The 24,857-nt window shown below is 31.7% G+C and overlaps 1 protein-coding gene across 6 annotated transcripts in view; it reads right to left on the bottom strand.

Annotated features, from left to right (window-relative positions):
• Nucleotides 1–11,930: 11,930 nt before the first annotated feature.
• CNOT2 (CCR4-NOT transcription complex subunit 2) overlaps nucleotides 11,931–24,857 on the bottom strand; it is a 160,016-nt gene continuing 147,089 nt past the window's right edge. For all 6 annotated transcript variants that reach the window (XM_051961500.1, XM_051961501.1, XM_051961503.1 and 3 more), the window contains 3 exons: nucleotides 21,514–21,614; nucleotides 18,832–18,976; nucleotides 11,931–13,142 (listed from right to left, as the gene is read on the bottom strand). In XM_051961500.1, the coding sequence (XP_051817460.1) occupies nucleotides 13,056–13,142; nucleotides 18,832–18,976; nucleotides 21,514–21,614 (333 nt within the window). In that variant the 3' untranslated portion in view covers nucleotides 11,931–13,055. The remainder of the gene's footprint in view (nucleotides 13,143–18,831; nucleotides 18,977–21,513; nucleotides 21,615–24,857) is intronic.

Genomic DNA, 24,857 nt, shown 5'->3' with positions numbered 1-24,857 from the left:
AAAAGAAAGCAATTACAAATAACATGACTTCCTTAGCAAGGTCATGTCCCACTCACCTTGTTCTGTTTTGTTTTGTTTTTGATAGATCATAGAAACCTAGATTTTAGCAAATCAATCAACCAAAAATCATTAAATGCCTGTTGTGTGGCCAGTGCTAGGGATACAGAGGAACTTAAATTCTATCAAGGGAACTGGAATGTATATTTGTAAGCATGTAAAAATATATATACAAAGTAGTTTATGGAGGGAGGGCAATAGGAGGTAAGAATAGGAAAGGCTATATACAATTTGAGCTGACTCATAATGGAAATAAGGGATTCTATGAGGCCAAGATAGAAAGGAGAGCATTCCAGACATAGAGGAAGATCAGATAAGGCAGGTACAGATAAAGAGATAAAGAGCATCAAGAATAGCAGAAAGAAGTTTGATAGAGTTGTGGAGGACAGGAATAGCAAAAATGTATGTAATGAGGGTGGAATTATAGAGTGAGGCCAAGGTTGAGAAGAATTAAAAAAAAAAAAAAAAACAATAAGAAGCCCTTGGATTTCCTTGGACAGGGAAATGACATGGTCAGACTTGGTAGCCTTAGGAAAATAACTTAGGCAGGTATGTGAAAGATGGATTGGGGGTGGTAGAGATTTGAGAGAGGAAGATCAATTAGGATGCAATCATCTGGTGGTTGTGGCCTGAATTAAGGAATTTTATAAAGCATTTTTTGCTATTATCAGAGAGGAAAGAAATGGATGAGAAAGCCATATAATTAAATTAATTTGAAACTGGCTGAAAGGCTAGATTCAAAAGAATATTCTTATTAATGATTTAATGCCATTTTGGCCTTGGTAGAAGCCCCAGGGACCTATGGTTATTGCTGAGCTTTTGAACATTTTTATCAGTGACTAATAAAAGGAATGTTTGACACCTAATATCATACTTTCAGATGACTGGAAGGGAAACTTATCTACTCCTTTAATAACTATCCTGGTCCCAAACTATTTTTCACAAGTTAGAGCTTTGGCCCGAATTACGAAATTGTAATGTAAGATGAAATTCAGTAGGCATAAATATAAAGTGTTGCATGGGGATCAGTTTCATAAGTATGTATTAGCTTGGCTAGAGAGCTGTTTGTCTTGGAAAAAAAGATGCATGACTTTTAGTCAACCCAAGATGAGTTGGCAATGTAATAAAATAACAGCTAAAAAAGCTAATTTGATCTTGGGCAAATAAGAGCAACATAGTTTCCAGCAAAAAGGATGGCCATGATAGTCCCTTACTTTGCCCTGGTTAGCTCATATCTAGAGCAGTGTATTCAGTTCCTGACAGTACTATTTAAGCTCATTGAAAAAGAGAAGACTTAAGAGGGATTTCAATATGAAGGGCTGTTATAAAGGCTAGATTTGTTGTTGGTATTTGTTCCACCAGCAACATGTTGGTGGGAAAAGAAGCAATTTAGACTTACTAGAAAAAACTTTCTAATTATTAGAAGGGTCAAGAATTGGAACAAATTGCATTAGAATATGGTTGGTGGATTCTCCCATTGGAGGATTTTAGGCCTTGAATAATCATTTAACTGGTATGTTTTAGTGGGGATTTTGTTCAGGTTATAGGAGGATCAAATGAGATCATTTCAAAGTAGGTCTTTAATCATTAAGAGATTTAATCCTCTTGGTAGGAATGAATAAAGTAAAATAATTACATGATCATTTAATATCTAGAAAGAGAGTTATTAATCTAAAATGTCAAACCCTCTTCTTCCAATAATCCTTTTTTTACATATAATATTCTTCCTCTTTTAAGTGAAGACACTTAGGATATTTATTCAGGGAGGCAAACACAATTGTGCATAGGAGAAAAAAGTTATCCTTTTTCCAAATACTAGATGCTTATATATCATTCATGGTTTAATTACTAAGAATATTATGTTCAATACTAGAATACTTTTACTTAGAGTAAAAGTATTATTTTAATAAAAAAAAACTTTTTTGTTAAGTGTAGGAAACTAATTAATTAGTAAGATTCATTAAAAAAAATCTATAAATTTTATGAGGCCAACCTTTTCCCTTTGAGTTCGAACAAGATTGTTGACCATTAAATTATTTTTGTCTTACCTCATTTGTGTAGTTTTAGCCAGTGAGCATTTATTAAGCATCTATTATATGCCAATCACTGTGCTATGTACTGGGGATATAAAAAGAGACAAAAGACTATCTCAGACCAGCAAGACAAAGAGTCTAAAGGGATAGACAAAATGAAAACTATGTAATGTGTGTGTGTGTGTGTGTGTGTGTGTGTGTGCGCGCGCGCGCGCACCGTGATAAATAGGAAAGAACAAAGGCGGCACTAGATTTAGGAGAGATTGGGAAGGTTTCTTGTAGATGCTGACACTTGAAGCAGGAAGCAGAGGTGAAGTGGGAGTATTTCAGACATGGGGACCAGACAGATAAAATGTCTGGAGTCTAGAGATAAAGGGTCTTATTCAAGGAACTGCAAGAAGGCCAGTGTTATTAATCAGTGATCATTTCAGGTCAGCGAAAATGGCTTATCTATTTCTAAGCCTAAGCTTAGCACATAGATGTTTGCTACACATAAATGTATGCTTTTCTTAATAAACATTAAATGAATAACACTTAAAGTCATTTAAGTTGTCATCCTTTAGCCTTTTGTTTCCTTTATCTTTCATCTTCCTTTTTGGTCTTAAATTTTTATTGCTTATCCCTAGATCTTTTTTATTTTCATATTACCTTTGTAATCATTTAAATTGGTTAGTAACTATTCAGTTAATGCAAGAAACTTAACACTCAAAAATAATTTTCTTTTTCTAATCAATGTATAATTGTGTCAGAATTGTCATGGTAATATTTTTAAAAATATCCTAATTCCTTTTTCTTTTTTCGATCTTTTGTTTTTCCTCTCATCTCCTTTCCCAGTCATACAAAGGAGAAATACTTAACATGGAAGTCACTCAGTTTCCAAAAAACATGTTTTCACTAGTACCCTATTACTCAGTGGTTCCCAAATAGAACTTGATTCTATTATAAGGTGTTTGGGAAACCCCTGATTCTGGAACAGTTTAGCATGAAGTTATTCTCTTCAACAGTTTTTTCCCCTCAGTTGTTACATGGTAATAAAATGGAACCCAGTCCTTTTCTATACAAAAATAATCATTTTTAAAAAATAACTTAACCTTATTACCTACAGCTAAGTTTCTGCTTTTTTTTTTTAATCAAACAAAATGACTAATTTGCTTTTGCTAATCCGGTTTTCAGTGGGATCACTACCAAGTCAAGAAGCTATTTGCTTCATTAAACGTACATTATTAAAGCAAGTATCAAAACATTAGTCTTCATAATTTGTTCTTTTCTTCAGTATTTTCCTAAAGGAAAGTACAACTGATGGTTAAATCTACAACCCCCAATGTCCAAAAAAATGAAAGGAGGAAGTCTATTGCAGGAAAACAAAAGGAATTAATCACTGAGAAAGGGAAAGATTGTGTAGGGAAGAATTGTAGAATATTTGATATGCTAGTACTAGAAAGGAATTTAGAGGTATGTTATAGAAAAATTGTTGGTAAAATATTGATGATATTTTTTGAGTTTTTTAATGAAAAAAAATTTGGTTTATGATACATGTATAATTCAAGCAAATGGCATATGAAGAAATAGTCTTCATTTCCAGTTAAAATCCAGCCTTTGAATAAGCATTTATAGCTTATTCTGTGAACAATTGAAATAATTGAATATCACCCACCCTTTCTGTACCATTTGATTTCTGCAGTGATACTTAGTGTCAAGATTTTAGATATGAAAAATATAGTAAGGAAGTGTTCATATAAATAAAATTGGAAGTTAATATGTACCCAACTTTTTTTTTTCCTCTATCTCCTCCACACTCCCTTTCCAATACCTGTGTTTTTATTTCACAGTCCTTTTTAATCATTTAACATTTTTTACAAATTACTAAAAACCATATTCAAGTATTGTCACCTATCTTTACCATTCTTCAAAGTTTGGTGTTATATTTGGTTTTTAAAAAGCAAAAACAATATGCTTTTTATTTTCCAGTATCATCTGACAAACAAAAGATACGTTTTTTTCCTGTTTCAGCAAATTGTACTAGTCTATATTAGCTGTAGAAAATGTTAATTTTGAATCTTATTCTGGTTAACTTTTAGATGGCATGAGTTTCTAGCATGCTGGTTCCTAGGAATTTGTCTTCCTGCTTTGCTATAGGTGTGTGTGTATGTGATTTCCTGTATTAGTTCTACCTGAATAAATTCCCCATATATATCATTCAGAAGAAATCTTTAAAGTAATTTATCTTTTAACTTTTTTTTTATATGTCATCATTAATATAGATGACTTTATATAACAAAGTAACAATATCCTTCTATTTCTAGCCATTTGTTAAAGACTACATAGAACATTTCTTCATTTTCAAAAATGAAGATGACAATGTTATGATACTTTTTAAGTACTTTAAAGTATCTGTGATATCAAGTATAGTACCCCTGTTAAAATTATAGAGAAATTATACTCTTAAGCATACATTTGTAATGTATAAAATATTAAAGTTTTAAATGAGGTAGACAGTTAAACTCAATATTCTTTATGTAATAAATTCCTCATAATCTGGAAAACTTAAGTTTAGTTGATTTCTGTTGGTCCATGTAATTCAACTCTAAATTTAATCTTCAACATTAAGTACATTTTTCAGGAAAAAAAAAATATCACTCTGTGAGGATTTGATTCCTTACATTTGTTCTGGGTTCAGCATATACACTTAATAGCAAGAAATTATTTTTGAACAAAATAATAGCTGATTTAAGGGAGGTATGAAACAATAGTCTCCTCCTGACCTGGATTCTTCTTGGAAACTCCATTCCTTACAGAGATTAGACAACCTATATTTCACATGTAGACCATCAACCTAAAGCCTTGTTTACCTGATGGAAGAATGGTTATAAAAGATCTATTGGAAGCCATGTAGGCCTCCGTTTTCCTACGGATGAGAAAATTCCAGAAGGCTACCTAGTAGCAGGTCCTCTGACACTAAATCCTATGCTTAAGTAATTTCTTTGTATTTTCTGTTCCATAAAAATGCTTCAAAAATTTTTAAGAGCTGGAAAATACCTAAAAGATCATGGAGCCTGGCTTCTTTCATTTACAAGTGAGGTAACTAAAGCAAAGGCAATTTTGGCCTTGTTCAGTGTCACACATTTGGTTAAATGTTTGGATTTCAAAGGATTATCTCTTTAAAATTATATAGTATTCCTAGGTGGATGGCAACAAAGAAGGTGTGACTTTGAAAATAAAAGTTAGTAAAGATAAATCAACAATTAAAGCCAATTCTAGCTTCAGTTTCTTCTTCTAAAATATTTGGACAAGATATAAAGATTTTTTTCTAGTTCTAAATGCTACCCCCCCCCCCCAAAAAAAAAAAAGCTAATCCAATATTAAATGAGAGAGCCAACTTGATGTGGGAGCTAATGAAGTGGTCTGAGAACCAGAAAGACTTGGGTTCAAGTTCCATGTCTTGACAGTGGCTGATTGATGAGTGGTGATGGGAAAATCTGAATGATAGAAAGACTAAATTGTAGAGAAGTTGCTAACTTGAATTACTAGACAGAGTTTCCTCATTCTACACTAATGCTCATTCTCAGGGCAAACTGACTAATTGTCCAAAGACACATGAGATTTTATACCACTTATTAATTCCAGTGTACATAATAAATTACATAATGCTTTATCTTCACATATAAGAACATAGTCTAAACAATGTCTAAATTCACTAATATATTAATTTGAAATGTACATAATTATACTATCAGAATGCATTCATATAATTTGTTTGACTTTTGAAGGTAAATTGAGGTATACAAATGTTTTTAATAAGATATAAATACCTCATTAGTATTTTTAAAACTTATTATATATTAACTTTTTCCCAACAAGAAATATTTAACATCACTCTTCCCTTGTAAAAGTTTGCTGGCCATGCAACTTAATTATATGGTGCTTCAAGTCACATCTTAAAATACATATTCATTATGTAATACAGTTAAAGCTTCGGAACTAAACATACTGTCTACCCCAAATCTTTTTCATTTTCAGAGGGAAAAAATGGAGCATGAAGCCACATTGTCATTTCTCTAAGAAAATTTTTGTTCATCTATATAGTTATGCAAAATAATCTTGAATTTTTAATGGTTATAAATTGTTAGAAAATTTAAAAATGGAGATAGACTGAGACACTGACTTAAAACTGGAAGTTTTCTTTTGTTACCAATTTTTCCTATATTCTACTGAAATTGACTAATGAATTGTGAAACTATCTTAAATTTAAAATTGGAATATCATGAATAAGCATGGAAATGTAACCCAAATTACTTTTTATCATCAATCTAATGACATAGATTATAAAGCTTTATATCGGGCAGTCTTGTTTGAAAATTATCAACTATATCCTATGCAGTATATGGTATGATGTACATAATATCTTATAAAGCACCAAATGCCTTCAATAATTTTAAACTATTCATACAAGATAAAAATAAAGCTGATTTAGTTTTCTGAACAAATATGGAAAAATTTCATAGTCCCAGACATTTTGTAGGTCTGTGATGGCCTTAAGATCTGAAATGTAGAGTAAGAAAACCTCAGAAAAGTAAGGAACATTGTATTCAGAAGATCAATGGATTTGATCTCACTAATGTGGGCACCTCCTATAATTATGTAAGCCAACTGTATCCCCCCAAGAATCTGCTACCCAGCTTGATGGAGGTCTGTTTCTTAAATCTATTTTTAACAGAACTCTTATTTAAGAAACTATGGAAGAAAAATTACAAGGCATAATTTTTTTTAAGTGTGCTGTATTAATGCTATAATTCTAAAACTTTTTTACCCTAAAATACTGCCAAGTCACTTGCTTTCACAAAACAATACCAAATTGGGTAGAAGAAAACAATTTTAATTAATGGAAGTAGCATGAAAGAATGCTGGCTTCATAAGCATGACCTGAGAGATTTGAATTTTGGCCCTGCCACTCAATTATGGTGACCTTTGGCAAGTTGGTGAAGTGTAAAAATGAGGGTGTTGCTCGACAATTATATATTTTATCCAAAACAGCAGTTATTCCCAATATATGTACAAGTAGTTACCTAATTTAGATTTAAAAAATGAAAACAACAGAATTGTTAAAAAAAAAACTAAGTAACAAAAGAGAAAATAAATGAACTTCTGGCCCAAATGTGACAACAGTTTTGGTAATGTTCTGTTCAGAGTTCCTAGTGTTTGAACTCTTTGGCTATATTCTTCACAATGGTGTCTCTAGAACAGGCTCTGAAGTTGTCACAGATCCCATTAGGTATAGACTAAAGTAATCTTGATAATCTGCATAATGATTGTGTTAAAACCATAGCTAGAAGAGACCTACTTAATAAAGTTTTATATTTTCAATTCCTAATTTCAATGGTGGTGGTTTATATATGGAGGGAAGAGGGGGAATGCTTTTGAAAAATAGCTTGGAATTAGGAGACCTCAGGTCAAGTGTTAATTACACTATTTACTAGAGCTCTGCCTCAATTTTTTTCACTTAAAAAATGGAAATTGAAGATTTTTAAAAATCCTTTATTAAATCTTAACAGAAGTTCCTTATCTTTTTGTTTCATAAACCCCGCTTCTTTTTACAGTCCAGTGGAGCCTGTAAACCCCTCAAAATGTCGCATAAAACAGTAATATGGGTTTATAAAGAAAAGCAACTGTATAAAAATACATCAAAAAAAGTTCTTGGACCCAAGTTTTAAGAATCTGTTTTAAAGCTAAATATAACAAACATACCTATACACACATCTAAGAGCTTAGATTTTTGTATAGGTAGTACTTTCTTTTTTTCAAATCTAATTGTGTAGCATAATGAATTCAGTGCTATATACTATGACAGAATCTCAGAATCAATTAGGCTAACTACCTACCTAATGAAAGGATGCTTAGTAATGGCCTCTTCTTAGCTTTTCGGTGTTTTTACATCTCACTTTCTTCCACATATTCCACTATCCAATTACATTAGTTGCACATGATATTATCTTCTGATTAGTCTCCAAACCTGAAATTATTTTTCTTTCTTCCTGATTTCCTTGGCCTCCTTCAAGACCTAGCTAAAATTTCGTATCTTTTGCAGGCGGCCTTTCCTAGTTCCTCCTCCTGCTCAAGTGCCTTCGGAGATCTGAATTTTACATAGTATATATCTTTTCTGTAGTTTATGATGAGAGAGAGAGAGAGGGAGGGAGAGTGTATGTATATATTTTTGTGTAAGCATGGGTACCTTTGTATCAACGCATTTCTTGGTACATAGTGCTTAATAAGTGCATACTGTTGACTGAAAGGCACTCAAAAGGAAATCTATTTGATACCTATTATATATATTGAAGAGCCATAAATTTAAAGCAGCCTTGTACAGAGATAAAAAACATATTCCTCCTTTGATCCACACTTCGTATGACTCTGTGTAAATCATTTAACTCCCAAAGCTTCTTTTTCCTTAATCTGTAAAATAAAGGGGTGTGGGGGATGGACAAGATGGTCTTTGAGGGTACTTTCTAATTCAAGATCTAGATACCTAATGCTTTCTGAAGCAATGAAGATATACAAACACATCCTTCTCTTCCCAAAAGCCATTTAAACATCTGCATATAATCTGCTGTCTCCCTTAGTTAAGAAAACCTAAATTCAGAATCAGCCTTAAGACACTGGGCAAATCATTTAATCTCTGGCTGCCTCAGTTTCTCCACCTACTTCCCAGGGTAGTGGAGAACAAAGGAAATCAAGTGTAAGCATTTAGCATAGTGCTTGATAAGATAAACTCTATGTAAAGGTTAGCTATTGTTAGGCTTAATATTTCTGGTTCCTTCAGATGTTCAATATTTCCTAGAACAATCATTATTATGGTCCTCATCCTCTGGCTGCTTGTCTTATCAAATATGATAACCCTAAAGTGAATTTCTGCAACTACTGCAAATATTGCCTGATAAAATAATACCATTTAGGACCATTTAATCTTGAGATCTGAACTGAAAAGACTAAAAATCTTTGAAAAATATCTGAACAAATAAATGCTTATCCAAATGGCCAGGGGAAACAGAACACCTTGAATAAAAAAAAGGTCAGGAGAAATGTGAGAAAATTAAACCTCTTCATTTTCAAGATGAAATAGTAAGAAAAAAGATGAAAGGATTTGATTTGTCCAAGATCATACAAAATGACAAAAGCCAGAACGTTTTAAAGCCTAGGTCTTCCAAATCCCAGCCCACTATAATTTTTTTACTGGATAAGGTTCTCTCCTATACTTGTATCTATGTTTTATCATTGTTTTCTAGTATTTGGCTTGCATCGAGCAGTTAAAAAACTCAAATTCCTATGATTTTTCTCCTTTCCTCCTTCAGAACTGTTTTCAAACTAGGTTTTCCCTTCCTTGTTAAAAGTTATAAAATTGATCTGCTAAGCCTGTTGAGATGTTAATTTTTAAACTTGTTATCTATTCTATTAGCTATACCTTACAGCTTTGCATCATTGGGACATTTGGTAAGCAAGCCTTGAGTACCTTCATCTAAAAGCACTAGAGCAAGGCAAGGCCAAGGACAGAGTCTTGTGGCATGCTTCTAGAGATCTCCCTCCTGGATGACATCTACCCCATAACGAACAACACTCTTGGTACGTGTGATCTGATTCCCTGAAGCCTATTTTACTGGCACCTGTTTATCCAGGTCCCCCTGGCATATAAAGGAACCGTGGATAATTGAGTGGACTAAATGTTGTAGTTCCATCTTGTCTAATTACAAGTAATGTTGGTGCTGCTAAGCAAATAAGGAATGTTTAAAATCCTTGTCCTGCTTTATAGTCCTATATTCAAGTGCCAAACTTAAGTTTTGGGATGGTGTGGAAAGGGTTGAAAGTGCAAGAAACTCAGGAGGAGAGACTTGATATTTTATAGTACCACAGGGAGGAGAATGTGAGGAAAAACAAGCTTTTAAAGGATTCCTTTAAAATACAGAGAAAAAGATTAAAAGTGAAATTATTACCCAAGTCAATAAAATTATTTTAAAGTACAAATTTTTCATTTCATTTTATTCTTAAAGCCTATTTTTTTTTTAATTAAAGGAATTGTCAGGGACCAAAGGGGTGTAAAATATTAAATATTATATGTTCTACTTAAAGGTATTCCAATTATTTTAAAAGAAAATAATTTTTGCATCCCCATGGAGAATTAGTTTTGCAACATCAGACACCTGAAAATAGTGTGATAAATGCAATAAAACAAAGCCTTTTTTGCACAGCACTAATTTTAGGTTCAAAAAAATTACTTTTGCAGTTATATTTTTTAAGAAAAAAATTTAAGATTTAAAATTGTTTTTAATACAGTCATGTCTTTAAATTAAAGACATTTTAACAGGACTAAATCTAATAATAATAAATGTGCCATGTAATAATTACTCAATTTAGATACCATTTGCCGCTACAGATACATGCAAAGATAATAACAATTGTTCACCAGCTTAAAAATAAAACAACCTGAATTTCATGTTAAGAGGTTAGTTTTCTCTTTTGAACTTTTTAATATTCTAAAAATTTTAGTTGCTTCTAAATGTCAGATTTCTGAAGGAAGGAAACCCCCCCCAAAGATTCTATTAAATTAGAAAACTGCACATGAAAATATATCTGGAGTAGTAGGATATGTTAGAGAAAATTTTTTTTCTGACTGATGTATTATACATGAAAGTCCCCAAAATCTTAGTGCAATTTTAAGCTTTAAAAGCAAAAGCATAAAACTGCATTGATTTGGGAAGCTGTATATATTGATCTCTTTGAAATCTATAAAGTTAAAAAAAATTATTTCTATGCTACCAAAATTTGATTTTTTTCCAGTTGTGATTGGAAAATTGTGACTTTTGAAAGTTCTATTTTGTATTAAAAAAAAAAAATCTTACATTTCCTTATTTTGTGTCCCATATGGTTTTGCATGCCATGCAGAAATATTTCTAAGTGGATTAAATATATTCTACATATATGTATTCTTGATTTTTAAAAGAGGTTATCTAGGACTGTACTGAACTTGTCATAAAATATTGGGGCCTGTTTGCATTTGCATCATAGGTAAAGTTTAAGTTAAATTTTAAGTATGAATTAACTTTACTGTTATGAAGGTGCTTTGGTTTAAAAAAGTAATTTAATACATGTTATTATGTTGATTTTCTCTTATCCCAAGAAACATATAGAAATGTAGTTAAATTGCTATAACTCTGGCATATAAACACAGCAATGTTGTTATTGTTTAATTTCTTAACATCTGATAGATGACAAACTGTTTTTCCATATAGAAAATAGGTTTAAATCTAGAATTAAAAAAAAATAAACTCACATTGTTTTGCTGTCTTTTTCTTGCTTTGGTAACTTTAGTCTTCAAGCATTTAAAAATACATTAGATGGAAAAGAACTCACAGAAGGATAAATTGTGAAATCACACAGTGAAATGGAAAAAGAATTTTCTCATGATTTTGTTTGGGCTTCTCAGAACTTGTGAATAAAAACCTCTTATCTTTGAATAACCATGGTATTTTAAAGTGATAAAGTATCAGCTTGAAAGTAAATTGTGACTACTTATATTTAAATGAAACTATTATGATAAACCCCTAAGAGTTCAAATGCTACAATAATTCATTTTTCCATGTTTTACATTTTATTCTTCTTGTTATACTAAGACTATTTTTTGACCTACATGTGAAATGGTAAATGATTTCATTAAATTGTCAGCAGTTAAATGACTTCCTTTTAAGTCTCTTAACCGCTGGATAGCATATTATAAAAACGTCAACAGATATTTTTCTCCATTTTTCATTGCTGAAGAAATGACTTCACAATCTCAAATCAAAGTCCACACTGCAGTGAGGAGAGCTTTTCTACTTTATTACAAAGAGAAGAAGCCTTTATGTGGTCAGAAAATACAAGATTGATCTTTTTTTTTTTTCTCTTCCTATGAAACGCTGCTGTTCAAACAGCCAGAGTGAATTGTCTCAGTTCACTTCTTTTAAGTCCCATCACATTCACTTGGGTATGGATGTCCTTGGCTGCTGAAAATCTGGCCCTTTAGTACACAGGGCGACAAAGGAGTCCCCTGACCAGCAGTTCCAGAATGTCCCGTTTTCATATATTGCATCCATGCACACCTCCTAAAAATGAGGTACAGCAGGGCAAACATTTTCCAAAATAGATGTCATATATATAATATATACACATTCGTACATACATACCTTTATTCATGTGATGTCCAAAAATTTAAAAAAAATGTACACATTTATTACAAAATCGTAACAAAGACTGGACAGTGTTTTGCTCATTCTGGAAAGATGAAGCTCAGTAATAACACAACCCTAGAAACCATCCAAAGGTTGTGGCCATATCTTTCTTCTAAACAGTCAGATATTCTTGCATTTAAGCTTGGCGAAAAACTGCCTTTCAAAAACAGAAGGGAGAAGTAAAATGAAGGAAGCAGACCTTGCTCATCTTTCCAAATGAAATACGAGAAGGATCTTCACATAAAAATGCACAAACTTTTTTTTTTTTTATTACCAATAGTGCTACAATGAACAATGCAAATTTTGTTGTCTAATTTTTTGGGTTTTTTTTTTTCTAGGTTTTTTTTTTCTTTTTTACATTTTGGAAACTATGTGGTAAACTTTGTCAGTGTACTTTTTTGTCATTACAGATCAATGTCTGCTGTCCAAAAAAAAAAAAAAAAAAAAAAAAAAAAAAAAAAAAAAAAAAAAAAAAAAAAAAAGGAAAAAAAAAAAAGGAAAAATTCAGACCCTGCTCAAACTAGAGAAAAACAATTATAAATTTAGTTGTTGGGCAGCACATAATTAGTAAGGCAGGACCTCAAATGGTGACCCTTTGCATGAGCCAATTGCCAGATCCTCAAGGAATTAAAACCAGGGTGCCTGAGCCACATCAGTTCTGCAGTTATGTTGAGTATTGTGCTGAGACAGCCATACCCCAAGAAAAGGGAAGTCTTTAGAAGGCTTGCTGAGCAGGGTTATAGTTGAAGGATGATGGCAGATGAGGCCTTTCTTCTAATTTGTCATATTCCAGAAGGAACTCCTATAATAGAAAAAAATTAAACATTTAGAAAATTTTATTACAAAGTCCTCTTGATTGCATCTTTTTGCCAAAACTATACTTTTAGTTATATAAATATAAAACCTATATTCATGCCATTAAGTAAAATGCTGCATTGCAAAGAGGTTGATTAAACAGAATATGATAAAGGAAAAACAATGTGAAAATAGGCTTTTCAAAATTGTAATATACATATAAAACCTATTTCTTTGAAGCATCCAAAATGTATCTGACCATTACTATTTTTAGCCCTCCACACAAAGTACTTTTAAGACAAAGAGCATTGCAAATTTGTCAAAATGCTGAATATCTATGGTATTTAAATTACAAGTTTTTAAAGGGGGTATTCAATGACTTATTCAAGTTACCTTTTCAATTTACTTTAAATCTAGACCTTTAAAAATCAAACTTGAAAAAGTATTCCAACCTATTAAAAACCCATGAAATTACCCCTATCTCCAGATTTCCCAATCCATACACCACATTCTTTAAAAAACAAAATATACTGTGGTTTGTACAGGTTTAGAAAGATCACTATCAAATGTGTATAAGTCCCAAAATGTATATTTACAATTCTCAAAAGCTATATTAGCACGTCACATTTTCAAGAATATAGCCAAGTAAAGCCTGTTTTTATTATGCAGAAAAGGAATTTAGGAATTCTGTTTAGATTTAGTTAATTTATATTGACTTAGAATGCATGAAAAATTTTAACAATGGTATCAAAAAAATTAAGCCATCTCCCTAAAAAATGCTTTATTACCAAGAAGTGACTGAAGAAAACCTGACTTAGGGTATCTTACCTTAGAGGTCTACTTTTGATTGGACTCTCCAAAACCTTAAGTTTTTATTTGTGAAATCAAGATGAAAATTCAAGATAAAAGATAAATTTACACTTATAATTTAAGTGATTCTTTGGGTGCCACACTGCTTTTGAGTTTGCTGACAGATATTTAAAAAGTTTTACTGTGGTAAATTTCACCTGAAAATTTATATCCATATTCTAGTTAGGGTAACTAAGACACAGAGACTTTATACTACTTGCTTAACAGTGAAAAACACCAGAAACAGAATCATTTGTTCTACATATCTCATAAAGAGCTGAAAACTTTAAAATTAGTTTGATGTATTTTAGAGTTTGGTTAGCTAAATTTGTGTTGGAATTTAAAATAAATTTTTCCATTCTCATAAAAGATCGACTTAGTGTATATGATCCTATATAAAATTATGAAATTTTAAGTTGAATTCATCTTGCATGTATCTCATTATAAGGGAATTCTTTTTCAATTTCCCTAAGTATTTCTAGTTTTCACTCTTTTAGTACTGGATTAAAGCATCTAATTCAGGGCAAAGATTTAAAAGACCTTTCATGATCAGGAGCATTCTTCAAAACAGGCTACAGGTTTAAAGGTTTTAAAAGGGACAGGGGAAGGAGTCTAAGGCTTTTTAATTGAAGCACAGGAATAATTTTAAGGAATGTTATCTCAAGCCATCCTCTCAAGTTATAAAAAAGGATTTTTATGACAAATTGCAATAAAATACATATTTAGACAAAGTAGCATAAGGGATAAATTGGGGCCAATGAATAAAAATATCAATAGGAAACATTACAGTAGGCTTATCAAAAGGCATGAAAATGAGCCTAAAATCAATGGCTTGAGTATTTTAAAAAAACTAAAAGTAACTTTTCCTTGTGACAAAAATTACTTGATACGGGTCATATGTTCTGTTTGAATTATCACAAAATTTGAAAATATTGGAATTATATAAATTTATATCAAAAACATTTTTTTTTTTTTTGAAAATAAAAGTTTCTCCAGATAGACAAACTTGTAACACTCAAAAATGCATTTATGCAGACTTCAGGCCCAATCCTAAAAGTAAAAAAAAAAAAAAAAAAAAAAAAAAAAACCCAGCTTATTATGCAGAAAATTAGGAATTCTGTTTAAATTTGGTTAATTTATATTGACTTAGAACGCATAAAAGGTTTTAACAATGGTATCAAAAAATTAAACCACTGCCATAAAAAGTGCTTTAGAAGTGACTGAAGAAAACCTTTAAAATCTGGAGATTTAGTACCCACTAATCTTATCACTTTATATAATCCTAGAGAGAATTTGTCTGTTGTAAGAGAATGTCATGTCCAATATAACAATATAACAGGAATATTAACATTTCCTAAAACTTATTAGAGGAAGGGAAAAAACATTTAAGCACCTAAGCTGGACACTTTGCAAATACCACACTTGATCCTCTTAGTAGCAACTTCAAAGAGTTCAGAGTATTTTAAGGTCTCCTTGATAACTATAATAGTTATACCCCAATTTTACACAGAGAAATGGACTTGCTTAATTTGATAGCATTTCTAATTTCCTAGGTATAAGCATACTTATCAATGGCTGGGCCTATAGTTATTGGGTACCAAAATCTTCTGATTATCTCATTTCTTTTAAAGATTAAATCAAAGCCAACAAGAAAAGTTCAATTGTTGGATGAGTCTTATTTTTTAAATTTATATGGTTCCGGGATGCATAGTTTAATGTGAATAAACGTCATCAACTGTTAATCTCAAGAAAAATAAACGATTATACTATTAAAAAAATTGTTTCATGTTCTAATGCAACTACTTTAAACTAGATTTCAAAAAAAAATGAAGAAAACTGTACTTCTACTCAAGATTCTTTTACTCTGTTATATAACTCCAGTTTGGGAAAAGAAAAGGAAAGAGAAGGAAATAAATTCTTAGAATTATAGGATCATATGGTTGAAAGGGGCCCTTGGAGTTCATCAAATCCAACCCTTGCCAAAAGCATGACTCCTCATATCTATAAGATACCATTTCAGTATCTAGGAACTCAATACTTTCCCCCTCCCCAAAAATAATGGTGTTGTAATATCTGGAGGCAGCTGTGAGGAAGATTTTTCCCTAAGATATGCACTCTACTATTCTCCAAGACCAAGCAAGATAAATTTAATGCCTTTTCTAGATGTTCAAAATGGGTTCAAACATAACAAATTTGAGATAAGCTAAAGAAAAACAATGGAAACTTTTTCTTAAATTGTTTCCCTGACTGAGGAATTTCTTCCACAGGAAAAGGATTTAGGTTAAGTAAGGTGATAAGGACAACTGAAATATGGATAACTGAAGCCAATTTCTCACCCCACCCCCAAATATGCTTATCTAAGAAGAAAAATATTCTTTACCTCAAACTGCACAACTACCCATATTTTCTATTTCACTTATTAATAACATTTCAATTTTATTGTACATAACAAGTTAACTTACAAGAAAGATCATATATAATATAGATACACTCAGAAAAATATTTCAAAAATAGCAAGAAAAGACAATGGGGGCTCTGTACCTGATATTATGCTAGTAAATAATTTATGTTTAACATTTTAAAAATTGGTATTGCATATTTTAAAGCCGTCAATAATTCTTTTGATACAAAAATATGTTCAACTGTTTTGTTTGAATATATTTGAAAAGAAAAATGAAAACTCGTGGTAGAAATGGTAATGCATATAACTAGTAAAATAGACTGTCTAAAACCTCAAAATAAGAATGAAGCAGCTGAATAACATTTTATATTTATAGAGTACTTTTTTAAGCACTTTAACATACACAGTTTTGAGAATTTGAGATGTTATCTTAAAAATAAAAAGACAATTTTTGTTTCATATTTGTTATTTTATTTGTGGGACTGTGAGAACATTTACTAATTCATTCCTAGTTACTATTGATTTTTAATTTTAAAAAAATTTTTTTCCATTATTTATACAACTTTTAAGGAAAACTGAAAAGTAATATTTTTATACAAGTTTTCCTTAACAAAACTTTTGAATGGCAATGCAGATAATGAAACTACAATCATATTATTTTTAACTGTTGTGCTTCTGTGAGTTTAGCAAAGTTGATAAAACAAAATGGAAGAGTAATACTCTTAATGTGACTGTATTAAGAAAAGTTGGTATGTCTTCCCCAAGATAATCCAAAATGTCAAGTCTCCATCTTAAACATGTACATTCAAATTGACTGTACTCATTTAATTTCTTTAATTATGCCAATATGCACCATTTTTTTTCCCCAATAAGTCTAGGACCAATCCCAATGTATAATCTATTTTTGTTACTTAAAATGAGTGGGAAGAAAATTCTTTTTCAAATGAATGAAAACTCCTTGCTATTTAATTTTTTCTTTAATTGAAATATTAAATATTGCCTAAAATGTGAATTTACTGTCTGTCCTTCACAATCCTTCATAAATATTTTCTGGAGTTTTACATAACATATAAGAAAGGTACGTACATTGACTATGGGGTCAATTTAGATGCACTATAAACACTTTTATTAGAAAATCTCACTCATCCTCTGTGAATCTGATAATACAGTCAATAGCAAACATTACAATAATATGGTCACAGTGGTAGAGTAATAAAGAATGCAACTGCAAATTTTAAAAACATAACAAAGAAACTGGTATGACATAATACATTCTAATAGAATCCAAAAACCACATAGATGAACACAAATTTGGGGGTGTTCACATTCACATTAAATACCCATAGAAAACTGGGCAGTTGGTTGGTCCTAACTGGGACACAGAACCAAGTATGAAAACTTGACTCCAATTAATTCTACCTTGGCTACACTAACAGAACATCCATAAATAATTAAAGAACCACTTACTAGAAGATTTTTCTTCTGAATTCATCTTCCTAATCTCAAGCCAAATAGTTCTCATAAAACATATGTACAGTGAAATGTCTTCAATTTTTGCTTCATGCCACAAAGTTATTCTATTATCATAGTGCAAATGCACCATAGGTATCATCTCATCTCATAGTAATGAGATGACATTTCACCTTTGATATTAAGAGAAACAAATCCTGAGACTTAATGGTTCAAAAAACAAAATTTCTAAACCCTTAGAATCATCAATGGAAGTGTGCAGGAAAATGCTGGATTTTGGAGAGCAGTATACTCTAACCTTTCATATAATCCTAGATACAAGAGTACAGCATTGAAAGCAAGACATCTTTGAAATTGGGACAAGAAGATATGGTATCTGGGACCAAGTAACTTCCTACAGATTTTATTAGGAAAACTCAAGAGTGGTGTTTGTTGTTTATTTTGTTTTGAGAAACCATATGCCCATTTCTCCAACATGCTGAATTTTACTCAAAGTTCATGCATTTGGATTAATATAATTTCTTTTTTTAGGACAGTTGGCAAAGACTTAACTTTCACTAGAATGAGTAAAATGTTGATGTGTAAAAAAAAATGTTACTTTTAACTAAGTCTCATGTTTGTTTAAATAATATAAGAATACATGACTTTGGGATTGCAAGAGGGTATCTTTATTTTACAATTCAGTAGTCACAAAAAATATATATATTTCAATGTTACCAGGACTTGTGCAAAATTACAAAATCTCTTTACTAGGCTCAATCATTTTCCTAACTATTGATGAAATAAACTGTTTCATGACCCCCTCCTGGAGTCTAAAATCAAGTCACAAAAGGAAGTGGAGACAAAAGATTTGCTAAATATCTGGCACATTATTGGAATGGATGTATTAGTACATACATAAACAGATAAACAAGGAGGTTTAATAAAAAAGTTTAGATTTATACATTTACACATTTGCACAAGGAAAAAAATATACCTTAGCTACTTTCCTCCAGTTAAGACAGTCAAAGAAGTAATATGTTCCCCTCTCATATGTATTGGTTTTCATTGCTGGCTCCATGCCTGGTGCCCTGGTAATCCATACTCGTTCTTCTTTGTGATATCTCCAATCTCGGTTAAAACTTTTAAAAGAAAAAAAAATTATTTTTCCCTGTTATTTTTGATATATTTTACATAAACATCTAAATCCTTTTAAAACTTTTTAAAGAAGTTTAGAAACATGAATGAAAATCCATAATCAAATTTGCTTCACCTAATCATTCTGTTTTAATAATATCCTTTATTATGAATAAGAAAGCAATTTCTTAGTATCTTTTTTTAAGTAAAAAAATTTTTTTTTTTGCTGAATTGTAGATCTCTTTCATTGAACAAAAGCACCTTTTGTTGCTAATGAAAATGAGAAACAACATAAAAATGTAAGGAAAAATCTTAAAGGTTAAATATCTGCCATATGATTTAGGAAATACTTTTCTTCTCTTTATACAATGGTATTTTTGATAATCAATTTAAATGTAATATCAATAGTATGACACTAGTAACTAGTTAGTTTTGTCTTTATTGATTACTATGTGCAAAGAACTGTGCTGGGCGTTGGTGAACCAAAAAAAAAAAAAAAAAAAAAAACCAAAACCTTACCCTCAAGAACATGCACTATATCAATGCACTAATGCACTTGTTTAAGGTGATATAAGATAAATGCAGTTTTTCAGGATGAGGTCCTAGCAGCTGGGAGAATAAAAAAAGCATATAAAAAGTGACAGCACTGTATACATCACAATTTATAGGAAGGCACAGAAAGAGTAGACGGAGTGAGAAGGAACATAATGGTTACATTATAGTAGAAGTATAGAGTTTGCGAAGGGAAATAAGGTATATTATAAAGGGCTTTAAAAGCCAAAGAAATGAATTAATAGAGGAAAGATACCAGTTTGAGGACTGGAATGACATAAGAACTAATCCACAGGAATCAACAATTATTTCTAAAGTGCTTGTGAGTTTTGAGGTACTTTTAAATCATTTTGGTACATTTATGTAGACTGGATTGGGAAGAGAAGAGATTATAAAAAAGGAAATCCATGAAAAAGCTGTTGTAACAGTCCTGTGGACAACTAACTAGGGTACTGTCCAGTTAAAAAAGATGCTAAGAGATATTTGGATAGATTTACTCAAAAACTAATTATGTCACCTATATATAAATGTACAATACATAACTTTCATGACTGTGCAACTGATCACAGAATGGCTAAAAATATCCACCGATGACAGTTCTTAGATGACTGAATTAATTTTCATTTGTGATATGTAGCTAAACTTACAGTGGCTTAAGTTAAAGGTTAAATAAATTTGACCTTACAGAATTCATTTGAGAACTTAAAATCCAACAAATTACAGAATTTAATTTTAGGAAAGAAATAAAATAGGCTAAGAGGATTTATTCAGATCCTACTAAGAAAAATAGAAAGGAAAGAAAGGATAATGGAGAAAGTTGGAACATGAGATCTACCATTTAGGTAAAATGACAAGGAAGCAGTAAAAAGTTTTTATGTTATTCAGAAAGTTTAAGGACAAGGAGAACTTGCTTTTTAAGGAAATCAGTGGAGATAATACAAACATTCTTCAGCTCAGGCAATAAATGGTGAAGTAAATTTATTGATAAAACCAATTTCATTTTCCTTAGAAAAAGTTTTTACTAAAATTAATGATAGTCCCTGATGCCTATTATATTCTAAATAAATACCTTTACAAGAAACTGAAACTCCTAAATCTAATTATCACTTTTTGGCATTAAAGGGAAAATGCTAATATAGTTAACATGGGAATTCAGTAATAACATAAGGTACAGCCAACTAGGATCAAGTGACATTGACTAAACGCTGTTCTTAAGTGGATATATCTGGGCAAATATCAGAAATTATTCCTGAAAATAAATGGGCCAATTGTTTTATACTAGCTACTATTAAATATGGCCAAGAGAATGTTAAGGATAAAAATTACCCATAATTTAAAAAAAAAATATGATCCTTTCAAACATATAAAAGTCTCACTCACTTACGCTTTACCCTTGTTTTCATTGTACTTTAAACAACCTACTATTTACTTTTTCTTGACTTTTACTATATAACCATTAAATTGCTCAAAATACAGTGAAAGCAAAAAAAAAAAATCTTAAGGATAAAACAAAGTACAATGACATTGTAAAAGGCTTGAGGTGACATGAACTTAAAAACATGATTAGGTAGACATGAACTACTGCAGAACTAACTGAATCAAAAGATTTGGTCAATTTGATTGATTGCCAATAATTTACATAAGTTTCAGAAGGAAGAGAAGAACATTCCTTTGTACTGGGTAAACCAGCGGCAAAGAATTAAAAGATTCTTGTAGATTTCTTCACAACAGTCTTCATGAATTATATTACCTTGATCCACTTAAATATTTTGGTCAAGCCGATTCTTTATCAAAAAATATACCATTATGCTAATTGTAATTTAAAAATCAGGTTGCAGGTCATTTAAAAAATAAAACTTTATAATTTACAACATATAATAATATATGTAATATACCATTGTACATATAATTTAAATATAACTTGATAACCAGAGAATGACTATGATTCCTCTATGATACAAAAAAAAGTGATCAAATATTTTGAACATACAGCTCTACTGCTGCTAAAAGCTGTAATACGTCTCCTCCATTCATGTAATAGAGATAGAATAGTAGATCTTCTCCATATCGGCCCAGTTTTATTGCAGCCAGCTATAAAAGAAGAATAATCAAATAAAAATCAAGAATATAAAACAAGTGTAAGAATGTCAATATAAAAAACACCATTTTAAAAATGAGAATATAGACCATTTTTAACTGCAGCATTTTATAAATTGATCACTGAGAACTATAATTCTAAAACCTTTTTTATTTGTACATATGAAAGAAAGAAGAAGGAAAGGAGGGAGGGAGGAAATGAAAAGAAGGAAAAGAGGCAGGAAGGCAGGCTAATACTCTGCCTGACCAACTGATAAAATATTTTTCAAATGTTTGGTGTTTTGCTTTTGTTTTTGCAATGTAACAAAATTTCAAACCGGGAAATAAATCTTTAAGACTTTAAGAAAATTTCCTATTATAACTAGAACTACTAGATGAAGCCTATTTTTAGTCATTTATTGTGTATTGGGGCAATTTCGTACTTACAATTTTGTTCAAGTAGTAAAAGCTCTATCATTTGATAGAGCTCAACAACAGTTTTGTACCTTATCATCTTGTTGAGGTAACTGAGCTACTAAGAGGCTGTGACATCCTTACCATTACATAGTATGTGTCAGAATCAGAACTTGAGCCCAATATTTCCTGACACAGGCTGGGCTTACGTTCACTTAATCATATGATTCTGGAAGTGATAGGGAATGACTACAATTTAATTAGTAGAAAGTGACATGCTCAGATAAGTAATTTGATAGCTGAAAGGATACATTACAGTGGGGAAAAGAATTGAAGCAGGATGAGCAACAAAAGAGTAGCCTAAGTATGAAATGATGAAGGATTACAATAAGATAATAGCAGTGTTAGGAGAGAAAAAATAATATACAAAAAGACACTACATAATGAAAACTGATTAAAATTTGACAACAGTTTGGATACAGGGAGTCGAGAGCGAGAAATCAAGGGTGATATCTAGATTATTAGCCTGGATGACGGAGAGAAATGTTGCCCCAGACAGTAATGGTTAAGTTAAAAGGAGGGAAAAGGGGGAAGAGAAGAAGTAATGAATTCATTTCATGATATGCTAGGGACAGAGTTCCAGGTGTTCAACAGACAGTTGGAGATTTAAGACTAGAGATTTAGCGGTGAGAAGTTAGGGCTAGAATAAGGAGATTTAAGAATCATTAGTATAAAGATAATAATTGAATCCATGAGAATCAATGAGATCAAATGAAACTGAACAGAAAAAAAGATAATTCAAGACAAAATTCTTGGAGAATAACCATAATGATGAAGCATGATATGGATGAAGATCAAACAAAGGAGATGGAGAAGTGGTTAGATATCTTGGGAGAGAACCAGAAGAGAGTAGTATTGGCAAGAAAACCAAGAGAAAAGAGTGTATCATGATGGGTAAGTGTCAAAGAAAGGTCAACAAGTCAGAAGGCTGAAATAAAGCCATTACATTTGCAATTAAGAAATCACTGCTAACTTATGAGAGAAGTTTTAATTTAATGAAGAGGTTAGAAACTGCAGGCTTAAGAATGAAGTGAGAGGAAAGGCAATGGATCCACTAATGATAGATCTTCTCAAGTAGTTTAGCTACAAAAGGAGAGATTTGACAAAAGCTAGTGGGAATGGCTGTCTAAAGTGAAAATATTTTGAGGATGAAGAAGATATTGGCTTCTTTGTAAGCAGCAGAGATGATAGATGGAATATCTGCTACAAAAGATGGGACAAAAATGAAATGCATATAAAGAGTTTGTCTTGGCAAAAAGGAGGCCATCTCTTCACTTGACATAAGGGTGAAATTGAGATGGTGCTGAAGACAGCTGAGTAATTTGAGATGAGAAAGAAAAGAAAGGAAATAAGAGGGAACTTGCAAGCAAATGATCTCATTTTTCCCCAGTGAATCAAAAGGCAAGGTTGTCAGATGGAAGGGTTAAAAGAGAAGAGAGAGGATTAAGTAGGGAAGACCCAATTGAAAAGAAGCAACAGAAATTTGTGGTATACCCAGTCATAGTTTTGTGATTTTCTCCAGCTTTGTTCAGTAGCATATAAATAGGAATAAAAGTGTTAAGAATAATCTAAGGCTGAGAGAGGGAAGATCAAGAACAGCCATAAAATAAGGAGCTAAAAAGGCTGAAAAACAGAATAATTTCAAGTTGAACTGATTCACCAAAGGGTCAAAGTGGAAAAGTAAAGAGAATGTAGCCAGTGTAGGTATGATAGCCTGGGAAAAAACTGAATGACCTAACAGGATTTGGAGTTGTAAGGATGAGGGAGAGGTAAAATGAGAACTGTGAACAGAGAAGGCAATTTCTGAGTTCATGAACATTAAAGTGGAACCCCTATAGTTAATGGCAAGTTAGGGGACTTATCATTTCTATGTATAGTTGAATGGGGTGGAGGAGTAAGTTTTGGAAAGTAAGTTGAACTATGAGATTAGGGATACTAACCTCTCCTACTGTAAGAACAAGAGTTAGGAGAGGAAAGATAAGGCACTGAGTCAGGGATTGAATTTACTGAGGAAAGAAGAGTGTCCTCAAGGTCAGGAGATATCAGAATCTTGATTGTGATAATATCAGAATCTTATCTAAATATAGAGTGAGTCATCCTTTAAAGGAGGAGAAGTAAATGAGTGATGGTAGTAGACAGAGAACTTAGAAGTAGAAACAGGGAATAAGAAGTATTCCTACTTGCCCAGCAAAACAGGGGATATAATTGAAAGTTCAACCAATGCTGGAATGATGAATATGAAAGTTTTATCATCAGGAGGGACTAGATTTCAGTGAATGCAAGAAGACAGGAGAAAGGAAAAGATCTTAAATTAAAGCAGGCTTGTTTCTAAAGAGAATTAAATTTCTGCAAACGTGTTCATAGATTGAGGCAGGGTAGAGGGGACTAAGAAGTTAACAGAGCAGGTCATAGTAAAACTGAGACAATGACAGCCAGGGGTTCAGAAATCACTGAGACTGGGAGCATAGGATGAAGTATGAATTTGTTAATCACTGGGGAATGAGTTTATTAATTCAGGATTTCAGGTTCAGGGAAAAAGGGGAATATGGGAGTGGAGAGTCAATATCACCAACTCAGGTGAGAAAAATGGTTAAGACTGAGACAGGACACAGGGTGCTTGGGAGGAAATGTAAAGGGATAGCTGTTTCAGGAATGGCAGTCTTTAGAATGCTTCCCTCTTTTTCTAGCAGAAGACTGAAGAATTAAAGTTCCTCTAAATACATATGAGAAATTGTTAAGAGTGTTGTATTTTAAAGTCAGAGAATCAGAATTTAACTCTCAATT

The sequence above is a fragment of the Antechinus flavipes genome, chromosome 5, assembly GCF_016432865.1.
Source record: "Antechinus flavipes isolate AdamAnt ecotype Samford, QLD, Australia chromosome 5, AdamAnt_v2, whole genome shotgun sequence".
In the NCBI taxonomy this organism is placed as follows: domain Eukaryota; kingdom Metazoa; phylum Chordata; class Mammalia; order Dasyuromorphia; family Dasyuridae; genus Antechinus; species Antechinus flavipes.
This window is presented reverse-complemented; position numbering and strand designations above follow the sequence as displayed.